Source organism: Quercus robur, chromosome 12, assembly GCF_932294415.1.
Source record: "Quercus robur chromosome 12, dhQueRobu3.1, whole genome shotgun sequence".
NCBI classification, from domain to species: domain Eukaryota; kingdom Viridiplantae; phylum Streptophyta; class Magnoliopsida; order Fagales; family Fagaceae; genus Quercus; species Quercus robur.
The window spans coordinates 9,400,574-9,413,475 of NC_065545.1; the positions used below are offsets into that span (position 1 = coordinate 9,400,574).

Here is a 12,902-nt window from a genome sequence, read left to right on the forward strand (position 1 = left end):
GATACTTGTCCCATCAGCCCATACCCAAAGTGGTTGAGGGTGGTTGTAAAAGCTGAAAAGCATTGCTCTGTCTGGCACAGAGTATTTAATTGCAGTAATGGCAGCCTTTCCTTTGTCCTTTGTTGCCATATTGTCCAGGAGTCCTTTCCCCATCAATGTGGAGGTGTTCAGCTTTTCCTTAAACCGTTCCTATACCGTATTTGCACTTTCTTTCAGGATCGCGTTGGGATGCCGAGGATAGAATCATCTTCGGCTATATCTCTAGGCCATTTGGACCTTCACTGTATGTCCTCGACAATATCCCTCCTCGGCTCAGGCCTTGGGCCCTAAAGCAAAGTGGGCCGGGGCCACAAGTTCTCTAGTCCCACACTATCCATTTCCATCAATAATACAGTGGCATTTCATAATAAGCATTACTTTTATCAAAAACCTAATAGTCATATTACCAATAAAAATAGATAGTAGAGCTAATATGAAAATGGGATCAAACATGAAAGGCCAGGATTTTTTGAAATTTACTCAAAAAAAAAAAAAAAGATTTTTGAAACATAAATGGTCAAAAACAATTTAAAACTTTAAGATTAAAGTGAATTTTAGTCTTTATTTGTCTTCTTTCTGTTTTAACACACTCTATTTCACAATAATAAATATGACTTTAATTTGATTTTACTTGAAGTTGTACCAGTGATTCTTTACCATATGAAATGGTGCGGAAAAAAGAACTCTCAAAACGATTAGAACTAAGCATAATGCTGTAATAAACTTAGAATCATGGCTCAAAAAGATTCTATAAGTAATTGGATTTTCAAGGTTCATAATTCAAATACTTAGATAAATACAGCTACATTAATTGTTCCAACATGAAGGCTTTTTGCTTAAGAAAGAGAAGTAGACAACCGTTTCAGTTGATGATTCGAAAGTGAAAACTACATGGAAGGGGCCTTGTTTCAAAGCCCGTCAGTCCCTGGTTTGAAATGCACTATATTTTGATGATTTTGGTCTTTTTAAAAATTGCAATGTGAAAGAAAGCAAAAAATTTAAAAGGAGCACTCAGCAGTCAGCAGCCTCAAATGCTAATGTTGGGCTCTGCAATATATATTGAATAATTGCATATTTCTGGGCTAACATGTTGTCTAAGTCACTTTTGGGCTTAAACTAGGTCTTACAAAGATACTGTCAAATTCCCACACGTTTCATCGCATGCAAAGCCCAAACATAATATATTTAACTTCTTCTTTTTTTTTCTTTTTTTTTTGATACCTTAATATCTTTGCGTCAATCATATTCAGCTTTTACCGAACAATTAAAAAAAATTTACTTTTTACCCAAGGAAAATTCTTTCAGTACAGACAAATCTTAAAAAAAATGTCAGCTTTTTTATAGAAAAACTAAAAAGACATTATTCTCTAACGTCATCATCTTCAGCTATTACTTATGAGGTCATCTTGAAATAATGACTTGAAGATGCAATCTACAAAGGCGTATGAAATTTCCACTTGAATTGGTTTCAATCTTCGATGAAATCACACATTAAATATGTGATTTTGTCGTGAAATGGCATCTTAAATCTGCCAATTCACTGTTGTAAATTGGGAGTAATTTCTTTTTGCTAATTCATCAAAAAATAAAAAATTCTTTTTGCTAAAATGCAAAAACTGTTCTAGAAGTTTGGGCTAATACTAATTACCATTAAAACTTTTAAAAAATATTCAATTTACTCCTAAGTATAAACATCACTTAATAGTTAATTCTATATTAGCCCAAACTTCCACAGCAGTTTTTGTATCTTACATTTTTTTGAAAGAAAAAATTGTGGCACAATTTCTCTCTCTCTCTCTCTCTGAACTAGACCGGGTAAAATTGAGTTAAGGCATGTTATTGTCGATCAAAACCCAACCTGCTAAATTTTAGGTTGGGCTCTATCGACCCGTGGGTCACATGTCTTAACTTCTTTTTGTTCAATAGAATTTTTTCCTCTTTACTTTTTCGGTGCTTGTTTTGGTTTTCTATCTCATGTAAAATGATTCATACTTTCATTTCTTAATATATTCCTCTCCCCCCCCCCCCCCCCCTTTTCATTTCCAAGTTATTTTTATTTTACAAACACTTATAAATTATTTTTTAACGAGTTCAAGGCCTGAAGGCTTTAGTTTAGTAAGAATTGGATTATGCAAACTTAAGACTTTATGTATTATTTAAATTTTTTTAGTGTTTTATTTATATATTCTATTATTTATATTTGAAAGAAGACAAAAACAATATTATTATTTGCATTTGAGAAAAATACAAATCATATTAAGTTGACCCGACACTAACTTTTGATTTAAATCCAATCTAATCAGAACTCAATCGGTTCAAATCCAAACCCCATCGACCCCATTGTCAATGTTAGGTCACTTAGAAGTTTTTTTTTTTTTTTGGTAGAAAGGGAAATATATTAAACATTAAACAGCAAATAAAGGTTTAAGGCATAGCCTGTTAATATCAATCCACTGGCATTAGCCTTCAAAATACTGAGCAAGTCCACATGTGGACTGGAAAACACACTAAAATCTCTCTCAAGCGAGGTGCCTAATTTAACTAAGAAATCCGCGCATCTATTAGCTTCTCTGTAGACATGTTTAAATCTTGTTTGGGGAATCTGGGTAATCAAGTGTTTGCAATCATCTATAATAGAAGATAGAATATTGTTAGAGTAAGTTTGCAAATTAAAAGCATCAACAATGACTTTAGCATCCAATTCAATAAAAACGGCTTGAGCGTGAACTTCTAAGCAAAGTAGAAGTCCATCCCAGAGAGCCCAAAGTTCCGCCAAGAAGCTGGTAGCAGTCCCAATCTTTCTTGCGAATCCTATCACCCATTCACCATTACCATCCCTGATTAAGCCTCCTCCTCCAGGTGTCCCAGAATTACCTTCTGCCAAGCCATCTGTGTTTAGTGTCAGCCAACCATTCCCCGGTTTCTCCCATCTAATACTCTTCAATATCAGTCTTTTGGCGGCTAAAGAATTGTACGCACAGAATGAGTACTCCAAGGCACGGTCTAAAATTCCCCTGCCGGCTGCCAATCACACGTAGCTGTAATATTTTGAAGATGAAATTTCAAAAGTGTTTTATTTATTTACTTTAAATTGTTGGTAGTTTTATAATGTGACTTTTGAAATGACAATTTTGGCAAGATTATTCCTCAATCCGCGGCTATTAAGTAGCATGGAGTTGGTGTAACTAAGCCTAGCATAACTCTGGGGAAGAACAGAGAACATTGATGTATTCACTATAATAAACATATACATTATGAACATACATGATCAAATAATAATAAGAAAATATTGGTCTAATATGACATGCCTTAATAAAAAAAGACCCGTACTTTCTTGGGATCCATTTTGTCTCTTGTGCCACTTTCATTAACTATAATAAACATATACATTATGAACATACATGATCAAATAATAATAAGAAAATATTGGTCTAATATGGCATGCCTTAATAAAAAAAGACCCGTACTTTCTTGGGATCTATTTTGTCTCTTGTGCCACTTTCATTAACAAGACAGACTAACCCACTTGATTCTCAAAAAAAAAAAAAAAAAGACAGACTAACCCACTAATTTCTGTCGCCCTTTCTGCTGGTTTAAAGTTTGGTCTAGCACGATTCACCAAAATTCACTTGGGATTTGAATTTCTTGTCCATTCCCTAAAATTGGAGCTTATGTTAGAATAGAGATTCAAATCAGGGTGAAGACTGAAGAGTGGATGGATCCAATGTTTTTTTTTTTTTTTTTGGTTTCCCACATATTGCCCGGGCAGTTTATGCGCACTTCGACTAATCTATGCTTGCTATGGGAGCTTGCCGCTGGCCATAAGGTGTTGCAACTACTAGGACTCGAATTGAAGAGCAAACCCAGTCAAACTCCAAAGCCTTACCCAGTGGTGGATGATGGATCCAATGTTGCTGATATGCATTGGACCTGTTGAGATGTTAATATGTGAATTATGTGACAAGTGTTTTACATATGTTCACATTCTAACAGGTGGTTCATTGGAGTTTGAATCCAAATTGTTTCCTTCAAAATAAAGATAAAAATAGTATTTTATCTTTATATATATATATATAATAGGATAAGAAATAATTTAAAATTCAACATTAGACTAACACAAGAAAATAAAATTAACATTTATTCAGAAATACAAAAAAAAAAATTACACAATTATTGTACCATACATTTTTTTAATAGTAATATTCATAGGTTAAAAATGGTTTTTACACAATTTTTTTTTTTGGTGATAAACTTCAAATTTTATTCAAATGAAAAGTGCAGAGAGACAATCTCAGAGTGGACAACTCTAGGGAGATATTCCTTATTCAAACAAAATAATTCACTAGTAGCAAGAGATAATTTTGCAGTAACATGAACTACAAAATTACTCTCCCTTTTAACCCCAACGAAAACAACACTGAACAAAACTTACTTTAAAATTTAAAATACTATAAACTAAATTTGCAACAGACCAGTCTGGGATAACATCTTCAACAGACAGTGGGTCAAAACATCTCTTTGCATCTCTTTCAATAATGATATGTGAATGGTCGTTACACAATTGAAATAGACAACTGGTAGACATTAAAAGAGTAGGTAGAAATACAACCTCTCAAATAAAACAACTGGTAGACAATTGATTTTTGGTACCCACAATTGGCACAATTAAAAAATATTTAACGATTTTGTGAAATCCATATGTCCGTAACCCATATTTCATAGGTTGTTATTAATTGCTTAATAGAAAAGGGTTTTTGTTTTTGTTTTAAAAGGAGGCAGACATTCATCCTACAGGTTCCGCTACTTTAATATTAGAAATTTTTTGAGCTAGATTTCAATTTTGGAAGGCCAAGTATGAATTTTTTTTGAAAAAAAAAAACCAAAATCTCATACTTTATTTATTACTAATGCAATAAAAATATTTTCAAAATTTCAGGGGCCACACCCTGGCCTTTGGGCTTATATGCTCTAAAATCTGCTTAGCACCACCTTTATAGGCTAAACTTTTTTTTTTCTTTTTTTTTTTTTTGAGAAAGCTTTATAGGCTAACTTGGAATCACAATTTCTTAACAAAAATATCCTTATCAACTATTTATCTCAACAGTCAATCTACCTCAAAAAAAAAAAAAAAAAAAAAAAAACCCCATTTCCTTCAATAATTAAGTAGCATGCCTGGCTCTTTAGTCTTTAATTAATCTCATAAGGAAATCCATGATTTAAAAATAAACTCCATCACTCCATGGATTGAATATCTCCAGCTTAGGTTAAAGAGAAAGTTACCTAATTCTGTTTGACCAGTAAAAAAAATACTAAAAATTTCCTATGTACAACTATTGCGACACATGAGGAAACATTTAAACTGAAGTCGGAACCACAGACAGAACAGAATTGACCTCGGAAACCGAAGTAATTAGGCGACTCACAGAACCAGTAAGAGACTTGAGTCTTTTAATATAATTTACAAAGAGACGCATCAATTTATTGTTTTTAAGAAACAGAACAAAGAAAGAATAACATCAGCTTTTTGTGAAGTGCCCAAGTGCAAGCAAAAGTGCAAAACACATGCATTGTAGGGAAAAGTAATTCAAACAAAAAAAAGTGAAACAACTCTCTCACTGACTAGTTCGTAGTTACTATTACTACCCCATGTCATAAGGTGTGCATCACGTTAAAGGTGAAGTTACATACGCAAGAGAGAGGAACCAAACAAATCCCCCCAAAAGAAAAAGAGAAAAATATAAAGTACAATTAACACTCACTTGAGTCCAAAACTTTTTAAAACTGATCCATTTGGTTTTTAACGACGTTTAGAGGGTTTAGTGACCAAGTTAATCTTTGAATTCCTTATCTAATCACAGTGTTAAGTTGTGCATCACATTGTACGCGTAATCATTGAAAACCGTGACCGTGACCCCTATATAATTGGGCAATATGTCCCAGAAGTAGCGTAGAAGCAACCGAGAAAGAGCACGTTGTAGTCTCTTTCTGGGATTACTCCTTTAGCTGCAGTGCTTTGCAGACCACATACCCAGTCATATCACATCATGGAGGGTGCAACTTCAAGCAAGAAGAGAAAGATTTGCCATGATGATGAAGTAGAAGAAGAGGATGAAGAGCAAAAAATTGACAAGTTCTTTGCTCTTATCAAAAGTATTCGCGAGGCACGTGAGCATTTGATAAATAGCTCGAATAATATTGCATTGAACAGCCAGAGAAAGAAGAGTAAATTTGCTGAGGAAGAGAAGAAGCAAATTGCAGTTTGGAAGCCCTCGTTCCAACATGAAGATTTCCTGGAAGAGGGTGTAGCAGCTGAGTTCAAGAAACCTCCTGTGACCGTGACCTTAGTGGGTTCTTCTAGAAGAGAAGGAGGAGCTGATGATCGGAAAGGAAATGACAAAGAAAGCTTAGACCTAAGGCTTTCACTCTAGTCTGTGTTGGACCAAAGTTTGGAATATAGGGTGGTGATGATTAAATGTTGAAACTAGAAGTGGCTTTGTTCCAATTCCAATCAACCATATTTTGATGGTGAGAAGGGTATTTTAAAATACTGTATTGCTTGCAGCACTTACCATTTGATCATGTGCCTTGTAGAATCACAATCATCATGCAGTATATGCAGTTGGTGACATTTTACTTTTGTCCCACAATCAATTACGTTTGTAGAACTGATAAATGTATGAAATCGAGGTCCAGGTCCTTTTATTTATATATTTATTTCTTTTTTGGACAAACATCAATTTTTTTTGTTGCATAACATTCTTCTTAATTTGCAAAAAAGTAAGAACACCAAATAAGCAAATTACTTGCTTATCAACTACTTCAGTGAAATTAATGGAATATGTGTCCACCTAATTATTTAACAAATTAACTTTTCTAGATATAATTTCAACCTATAGCCAGTGGCGAAGCTGGACTATTTTCCTAGGGGGCAACGTGTAAAGTTAAAATATATATTTTTTATTTTTCATATAATGTTTATTTTTTATGATTGTTAATTATTATCAAATCAATATATTAATTGGTTTTTGGTGTAGTTGGTATCGAACTCTATATCTTTTATTCTACGACAAAAGATTTTACCAATTAAGCAACTATAACCTGCACAAATTAATTTTTCTAAATACTGGAAAATCTAAGAGCATTCATATCAGTCCTTATATAATAGAAAACAATGTAGAACTAACATGATATTTCCTAAAAATGACTCACGCCAGTATGTGTCTAATTCTATAAATTTACAAGTTTACTACAATAATCATGTAAATTTACAATGACACTATTTATTTTGTATTTAGTTGTATTTTTTTTTCCTTTACTTATCTCAAGGATGAACAAAGAGAGGAAATAGTATTTGTTGTGTGTGAAAAAAGAAAAACAATTTTAAAAATCAAGGAAAATTAATATTTTAATGAAATAGTGTGTAAAATAAATAATTTGTTGTGAGGTGTTTTAAAAAATAAGTATGTAAAATAAAAAAAAGTAAGTTCTTATAATAAAATAGACAGAAATTTGTGCACGAACCAATTCCAATGCTCTAACTAGCATTTTTTGATAAATTAGGGACCATGGCTCCAATTTAACGAGTGAAAGTGGCTAACAAGGGCGCATGATCTTAATAATTAATTTTGATTCAATTTCCGCTTCAGGGTAGCGAGAAATAGAACTGAGAAGGACATCTAATGAAAAATCTTAGTTCACCAGGTGCACCTCTTGAAGCGTGATTCTTTTTTCTTTTTCTTTTTCTTTTTCTCTCTCTCTCTTTTTTTTTTTGGGCGTTTCTTTTGGGTGTGTGCTTGACCTCTTTTTCTTTCAAAGACTTATTTAGTTACATAACAAACACATGTTTTTTTTTTTGTTTTTTTCCTCTTTTCTTTTCTTGTTTTAATTCTTTTTCCTTTGAGATTTATTTGGTATGATAAACACGTGTGATTATTTTACTTCTTTTTCTTAATATGTTTCAATTCTTTCATCTTTTGAGATTCATTATTTAATAATTATGTATTAAACATGGTGTGTGCATGGTTCTCTCTCTTTTGGGTCTTGGAGACACAATTGACCCTATGTGGACAACTCTCTATTTTATGATGGTAAGAAATTTTACTCAATGAATTAGTTGTCTTATTCTCTGGGTCCGTTTGGATACAACTTATTTTTACTGAAACTGAAAACTGAAAACACTATAGTAAAATAATTTTTAAATGTGTGAATAGTACCGTGGGACCCATTTTTTATATTTTTCCTGATGAACAATGTACAAACAATGCATAAACAGTGCAGTGTCTCCTAAAAGCTGTTGCATGTGAATAAAAAAAAAAAAAGGAAAACGCAAACGTGAAACGCAGCTCAACATGGAGTCAAACACTCACTCTCTCTACTGGGTCTTGGAGATACAATGACACTCTAAACTACATGGACAACTCCTCTCTCTCTCTCTTCTATGCGTCCCGACTTCTTGAAGAACCACTAGTCACATTTATGCTATAGTCCAAAATGATTAGAAAAGCTTTAACTAGGGCTCTGGTATAATTGGTTATATATATAGCTGGATTGGTATAATAAATATCCAATATAAAACTCATCACTAATATAATCTATTCTATTTGGGTATCACAATTTGCCTTGTTTAAATCTCGAACATTTTTTAGGACTCACATTGCATTGTGGTATCCTTAGGTCACATGGCATTACCAACCTGACTATTGTGATATTGTAGATTGTGTAGATTTGATTTGATTGTATCAATGTGTGATGTGCAAGCAAATACTAAGTCTTATAGCGAGTGTTTACCAGATAGATCTAGACCATATAAACGATTATGAAAAGCACTAATTAATTGTAACTTGTCTAGTCATTTTGGGTTATAGCGCAAACGTAACTAGCTCTTACTCAAATCATGACAAATCTTGAAGAGGACATCAAGGATTGAGTAAGGAAGATTCCTATACCTTTGGATTGTCTAGGATGAATTAAATTGTAGCCAACACTTTTTTCGGGTTGTAGCACTGCAATGGTATGAAATTTTTCTATCTGAACTAGTTATTGCACCAATAAACTTGTAGCTTAATGAAACTTCTCCCATTTCAGGGATAAAGGTTTTATAGCTTGCTCGATGTACATGTGTTTAGAACTAGACTTAGGATCTATGTTTTAGTCTTCTAGTTGTAATTTTTAACAAATTTCCATTCAAGTGTCAAGACACAAGAAATCAAAACTCGTAAAGGGGAATTTTAAAATCCAGCATGCTGTAAAATTTAAGATATTCCAAGCTTTTGAATTCCCACAATAATCTATACATATAAAAGTAGAAATCAAATATGTGAGAGAAACTAATCCCACAACTCAAACCTTTTCGCCCTAGACCTTCAGGTACTTTGTGCATAGGAATGTGTTAATTAAGCTATAAAGCTATATTTAAATGTTTAAGTGCAAGCCATGGGAATATACAATCCATTTCATGGTAAATATCTAGTAGTTAACAAATTTAATGGTGAATATAGTGACACTTCATTAAAAATTAACTATCATTATTTATTTGGTGGAACAAAATTATAAATGAAGTGACATTATATACATCCTTAGATTTAGGAAAACTAAATCTAAACAGAAATTATGTGTCACTTATTATAGTAGTATAAAACTTGAGTTATTGAATTATTAGGTTTGCTTTATCCAAGGATATTGTATCAATGGAACTATTAGTTTCAATTGTTAATAAAGCTAGAAGAATATATATGTGTGTGTCTATATATATAATGGGTGTATTGCATGGCATGATGTGTTTGGGAGTTATTGGTAGTATACTAGTATGCCTGTGCATGGACCAATAAAAATTTATATATAAAGTACATAAAATATTTCATAAATATCATTAAAATTGACAAATAAAATAGTTAATAATGTAAAAAAAATACATTAAGGAATAAAGTTTCTTTCCAAACTAATTTGGAGAGAAACTCTATAAACTCCTCATATATCTCGATATTGAGTGTGAATTTTGAAAATCTAACCGTTAGATTGTATATTCTTATTATATTATTCATGCATGTAAAATTTCAAGAAGATAAAAAATCAATTGCTATCTCATCAAACAAAAGTTAAAATTTCAAATTTTTATGATCTAAAATTGTGTATAAAAAATAAGTTTATTGATCGAATAGTAAATAATATCCAATTTGAATGAAATTTGATGTGCATGTTAAGAATATAAGGAACATGAAATTCAACGGTTAGATTTTCAAAATTCACACAAAAAAAAGAAATATATAAAAAGTTTGAAAAGTTCATCTCCAAACTAAGTTATATACTGGAAATTTATTTTGTTAGATTGAATTTTCGTTAAAATCAAAATTATAATAGATTATTGAAATAATTTAAAATAAATATAAACTTTTACAGTATATTTCAATGATGAGAAATCTATAAATACAATAAAATTTTACAAAATTTTCATAATATTCATATTTTATTCTATTTTAAACTCTTAAAATGTTGTGATAATATGTCATATCCGCGTCACAACTCTTCAACTAATTTGTTATATCTGCGTCACAACTCTTCAATTAATTGATTTTGTATGACTCTAGGGCCCTAGGCTTTTCTTCTTCCGGCTAGATTGGGGAGTGGGGAGAACACTAGCACTGCAAACCCACTGACCTTGATGGTACCCAATGACCTGTTTACCTAACACAAGTTGCAACTTGCAAGGCATTTATTGAAGTCCAATTATAACTTCACAAGGGGTTCTCGTGAATACTATAATAATTTAATAATATTAGTACTAGTTCGTTGAAGTCATTAACTATACTAATAAAAGTAACGGTGCATCCAAAAACAAAATTGACAATATTTTTAATATTTGTTGGTGCGGTAAGATTATTCTAGTTTTTATTTTAAGATTTGTTTGGTTGGAAAGATAGAAAAGTGGGAAGTTAAAAAATAGAGAGAGGATGGAAAAGTGGAAGAATAGAAAAGTTTTTAGTTTTTCTCATTTGTATTTGATTGAGAAGGTGGAAAAGTTGAGGAATGAAAAATTTTTTGGTTTAGTTGAAAATAAGGTTGGTATAAATTTACCATCATGTCCCTCTTAAATAAAGCAAAAAGTAAAATTATACTTTTAAAAAAAAATTATGTATAGATGAAAGTAGATATTTCAAAAAATTTGCATAAGAAATCATCTAAAAAGTGTTTTCTTAAAAAAATAAAAATTAAGAAAAAAAAAAAAGAAGGAAATGAAAAAGAACCCACCACCGGCAAAACCAAAGAAAGAAAAAAAGAAAAAAATAAACAACGTTATAAAGGAAAAGTCAAAAGAAAAAACAAAAACAAAAAGCAGCGTTACAAAGAAAAAGTAAAAATAAAAATAAAATAAAAAGTCAAATACATTAAAAGAGGTGAGGGCAATTTTGTTCAAATATTTTTTATACTTTTCACTCTAATTTTCTTTCCAATTTAGAGAGATTGTATTTTGAAGGGGGAGGAGAGAAAACTTGTAGACCCCACCACTTTTCTCTCCCTCTTCCCTTCTCAACCAAACAGTAAAAAATGTCATTTTTCACTCTATTTTCTTCTCTCTATTTTCCATCCTCCCTGTTTTCTCCCCAACCAAACATACCCTTGGGCTCATTATTGACATTATTTTTTTTATCAATCACTAAAAATCTATCATATTAATAGATGTCAAATTTTGTGTTTATAAACTCTCTCCTACTATAATCTCTTATATTTTCTTAGCAGGAACCACATGCCCATAAATGGTTCTAAAACTAAAATTGCAATTGTTCCTTAAAAAAAAACTAAAATTACAATTGGCCAACCATATATTTTATTGAATAAAATGAATTGAAAGCTTCTAAAAAGTTTTATAATTCAATTAACATTTTCTAATAATTTTAATAAAATAGTACAAGTTTTGACCCTTATAACTCCAAATTATCAAATTATTGAAAAAAAGAAAAAGAAAAAGGAGTCCGGCTAATTATACTTTGCAGAATGGGGTCCCAAAATGGGATTCCCATCAAAAGTGACAATTCTACTGCCACATACGTACACAGAGTCACGGACAAAAAACAAAAGAAAAACCGGGAAAAAGAAAAAGAAAATAAAAAAAATTAATGGAATAAACAAAGTGACAAAAAATAATTAGTGAAAAGTTTCATCATGTAGTGTGAGTGTACTAGTGTGGAACATGCCAACACGCAGTAGGTTTAGTCAAACAAAAATTAGGGAGAAAACTGTAAGGAGAAAAAACAAAGAGACCAAATACAAAAAGTCAATCAATACTCCAAAAATTGCTTGAAGAAAACTTTTTTACATGTGGAAAAAAAAGAAAAGAGACTAAAGAAATTCCATTATGATGTCATCAGTATTGCGTCATATTTTAGTTGAAAGTGACGCATGAATAGATTCGGATCTCAACCATAAGTTGGTAAATTGATCATCCTTTTGACTTGGTCTGCTTTGCCCCTCCATGGAAAATTAGCTTACGAGACAATCTGATGATACCTCTTTTTGTTATGAGACAGTTTTATGGGATATTTTCTTTCTTCTTAGACTTTGAACTGGGTTTGAATTTCATATAATAATTATATTGTGAATAATTAAGTACCATGGAGTTGTAAAATGTAACAGTTTGAAAGATAAAAATGTAAGTAGTTGAAAGAATTAAAAAAAAAAAATAATTTAAGAGCTTTTAATCTCACCTAATTATACTTTATACCAATAATGTTATAGACATAATAAATTTAGTTTTTTTTTTTTTTTTTTCTTCACGTTTTTGAGGTGATAAATTTTAATTAGTTTAACATACTTTCAAATGGGATAAGGGAATTGACATCATTTTGAGGGTACATGAATCATACCCTTCG

At 31.4% G+C, this 12,902-nt stretch overlaps 1 protein-coding gene across 1 annotated transcript; it reads left to right on the forward strand.

Moving 5' to 3' along the window:
• Window positions 1-5,934: 5,934 nt before the first annotated feature.
• LOC126710070 (protein NIM1-INTERACTING 1-like) lies at window positions 5,935-6,770 on the forward strand. The gene has a single exon (XM_050410452.1). It carries the CDS (start codon window positions 6,084-6,086, stop codon window positions 6,465-6,467), a length of 384 nt encoding a protein of 127 aa, XP_050266409.1. The 5' UTR covers window positions 5,935-6,083; the 3' UTR covers window positions 6,468-6,770.
• The last annotated feature ends 6,132 nt before the right edge of the window (window positions 6,771-12,902 follow it).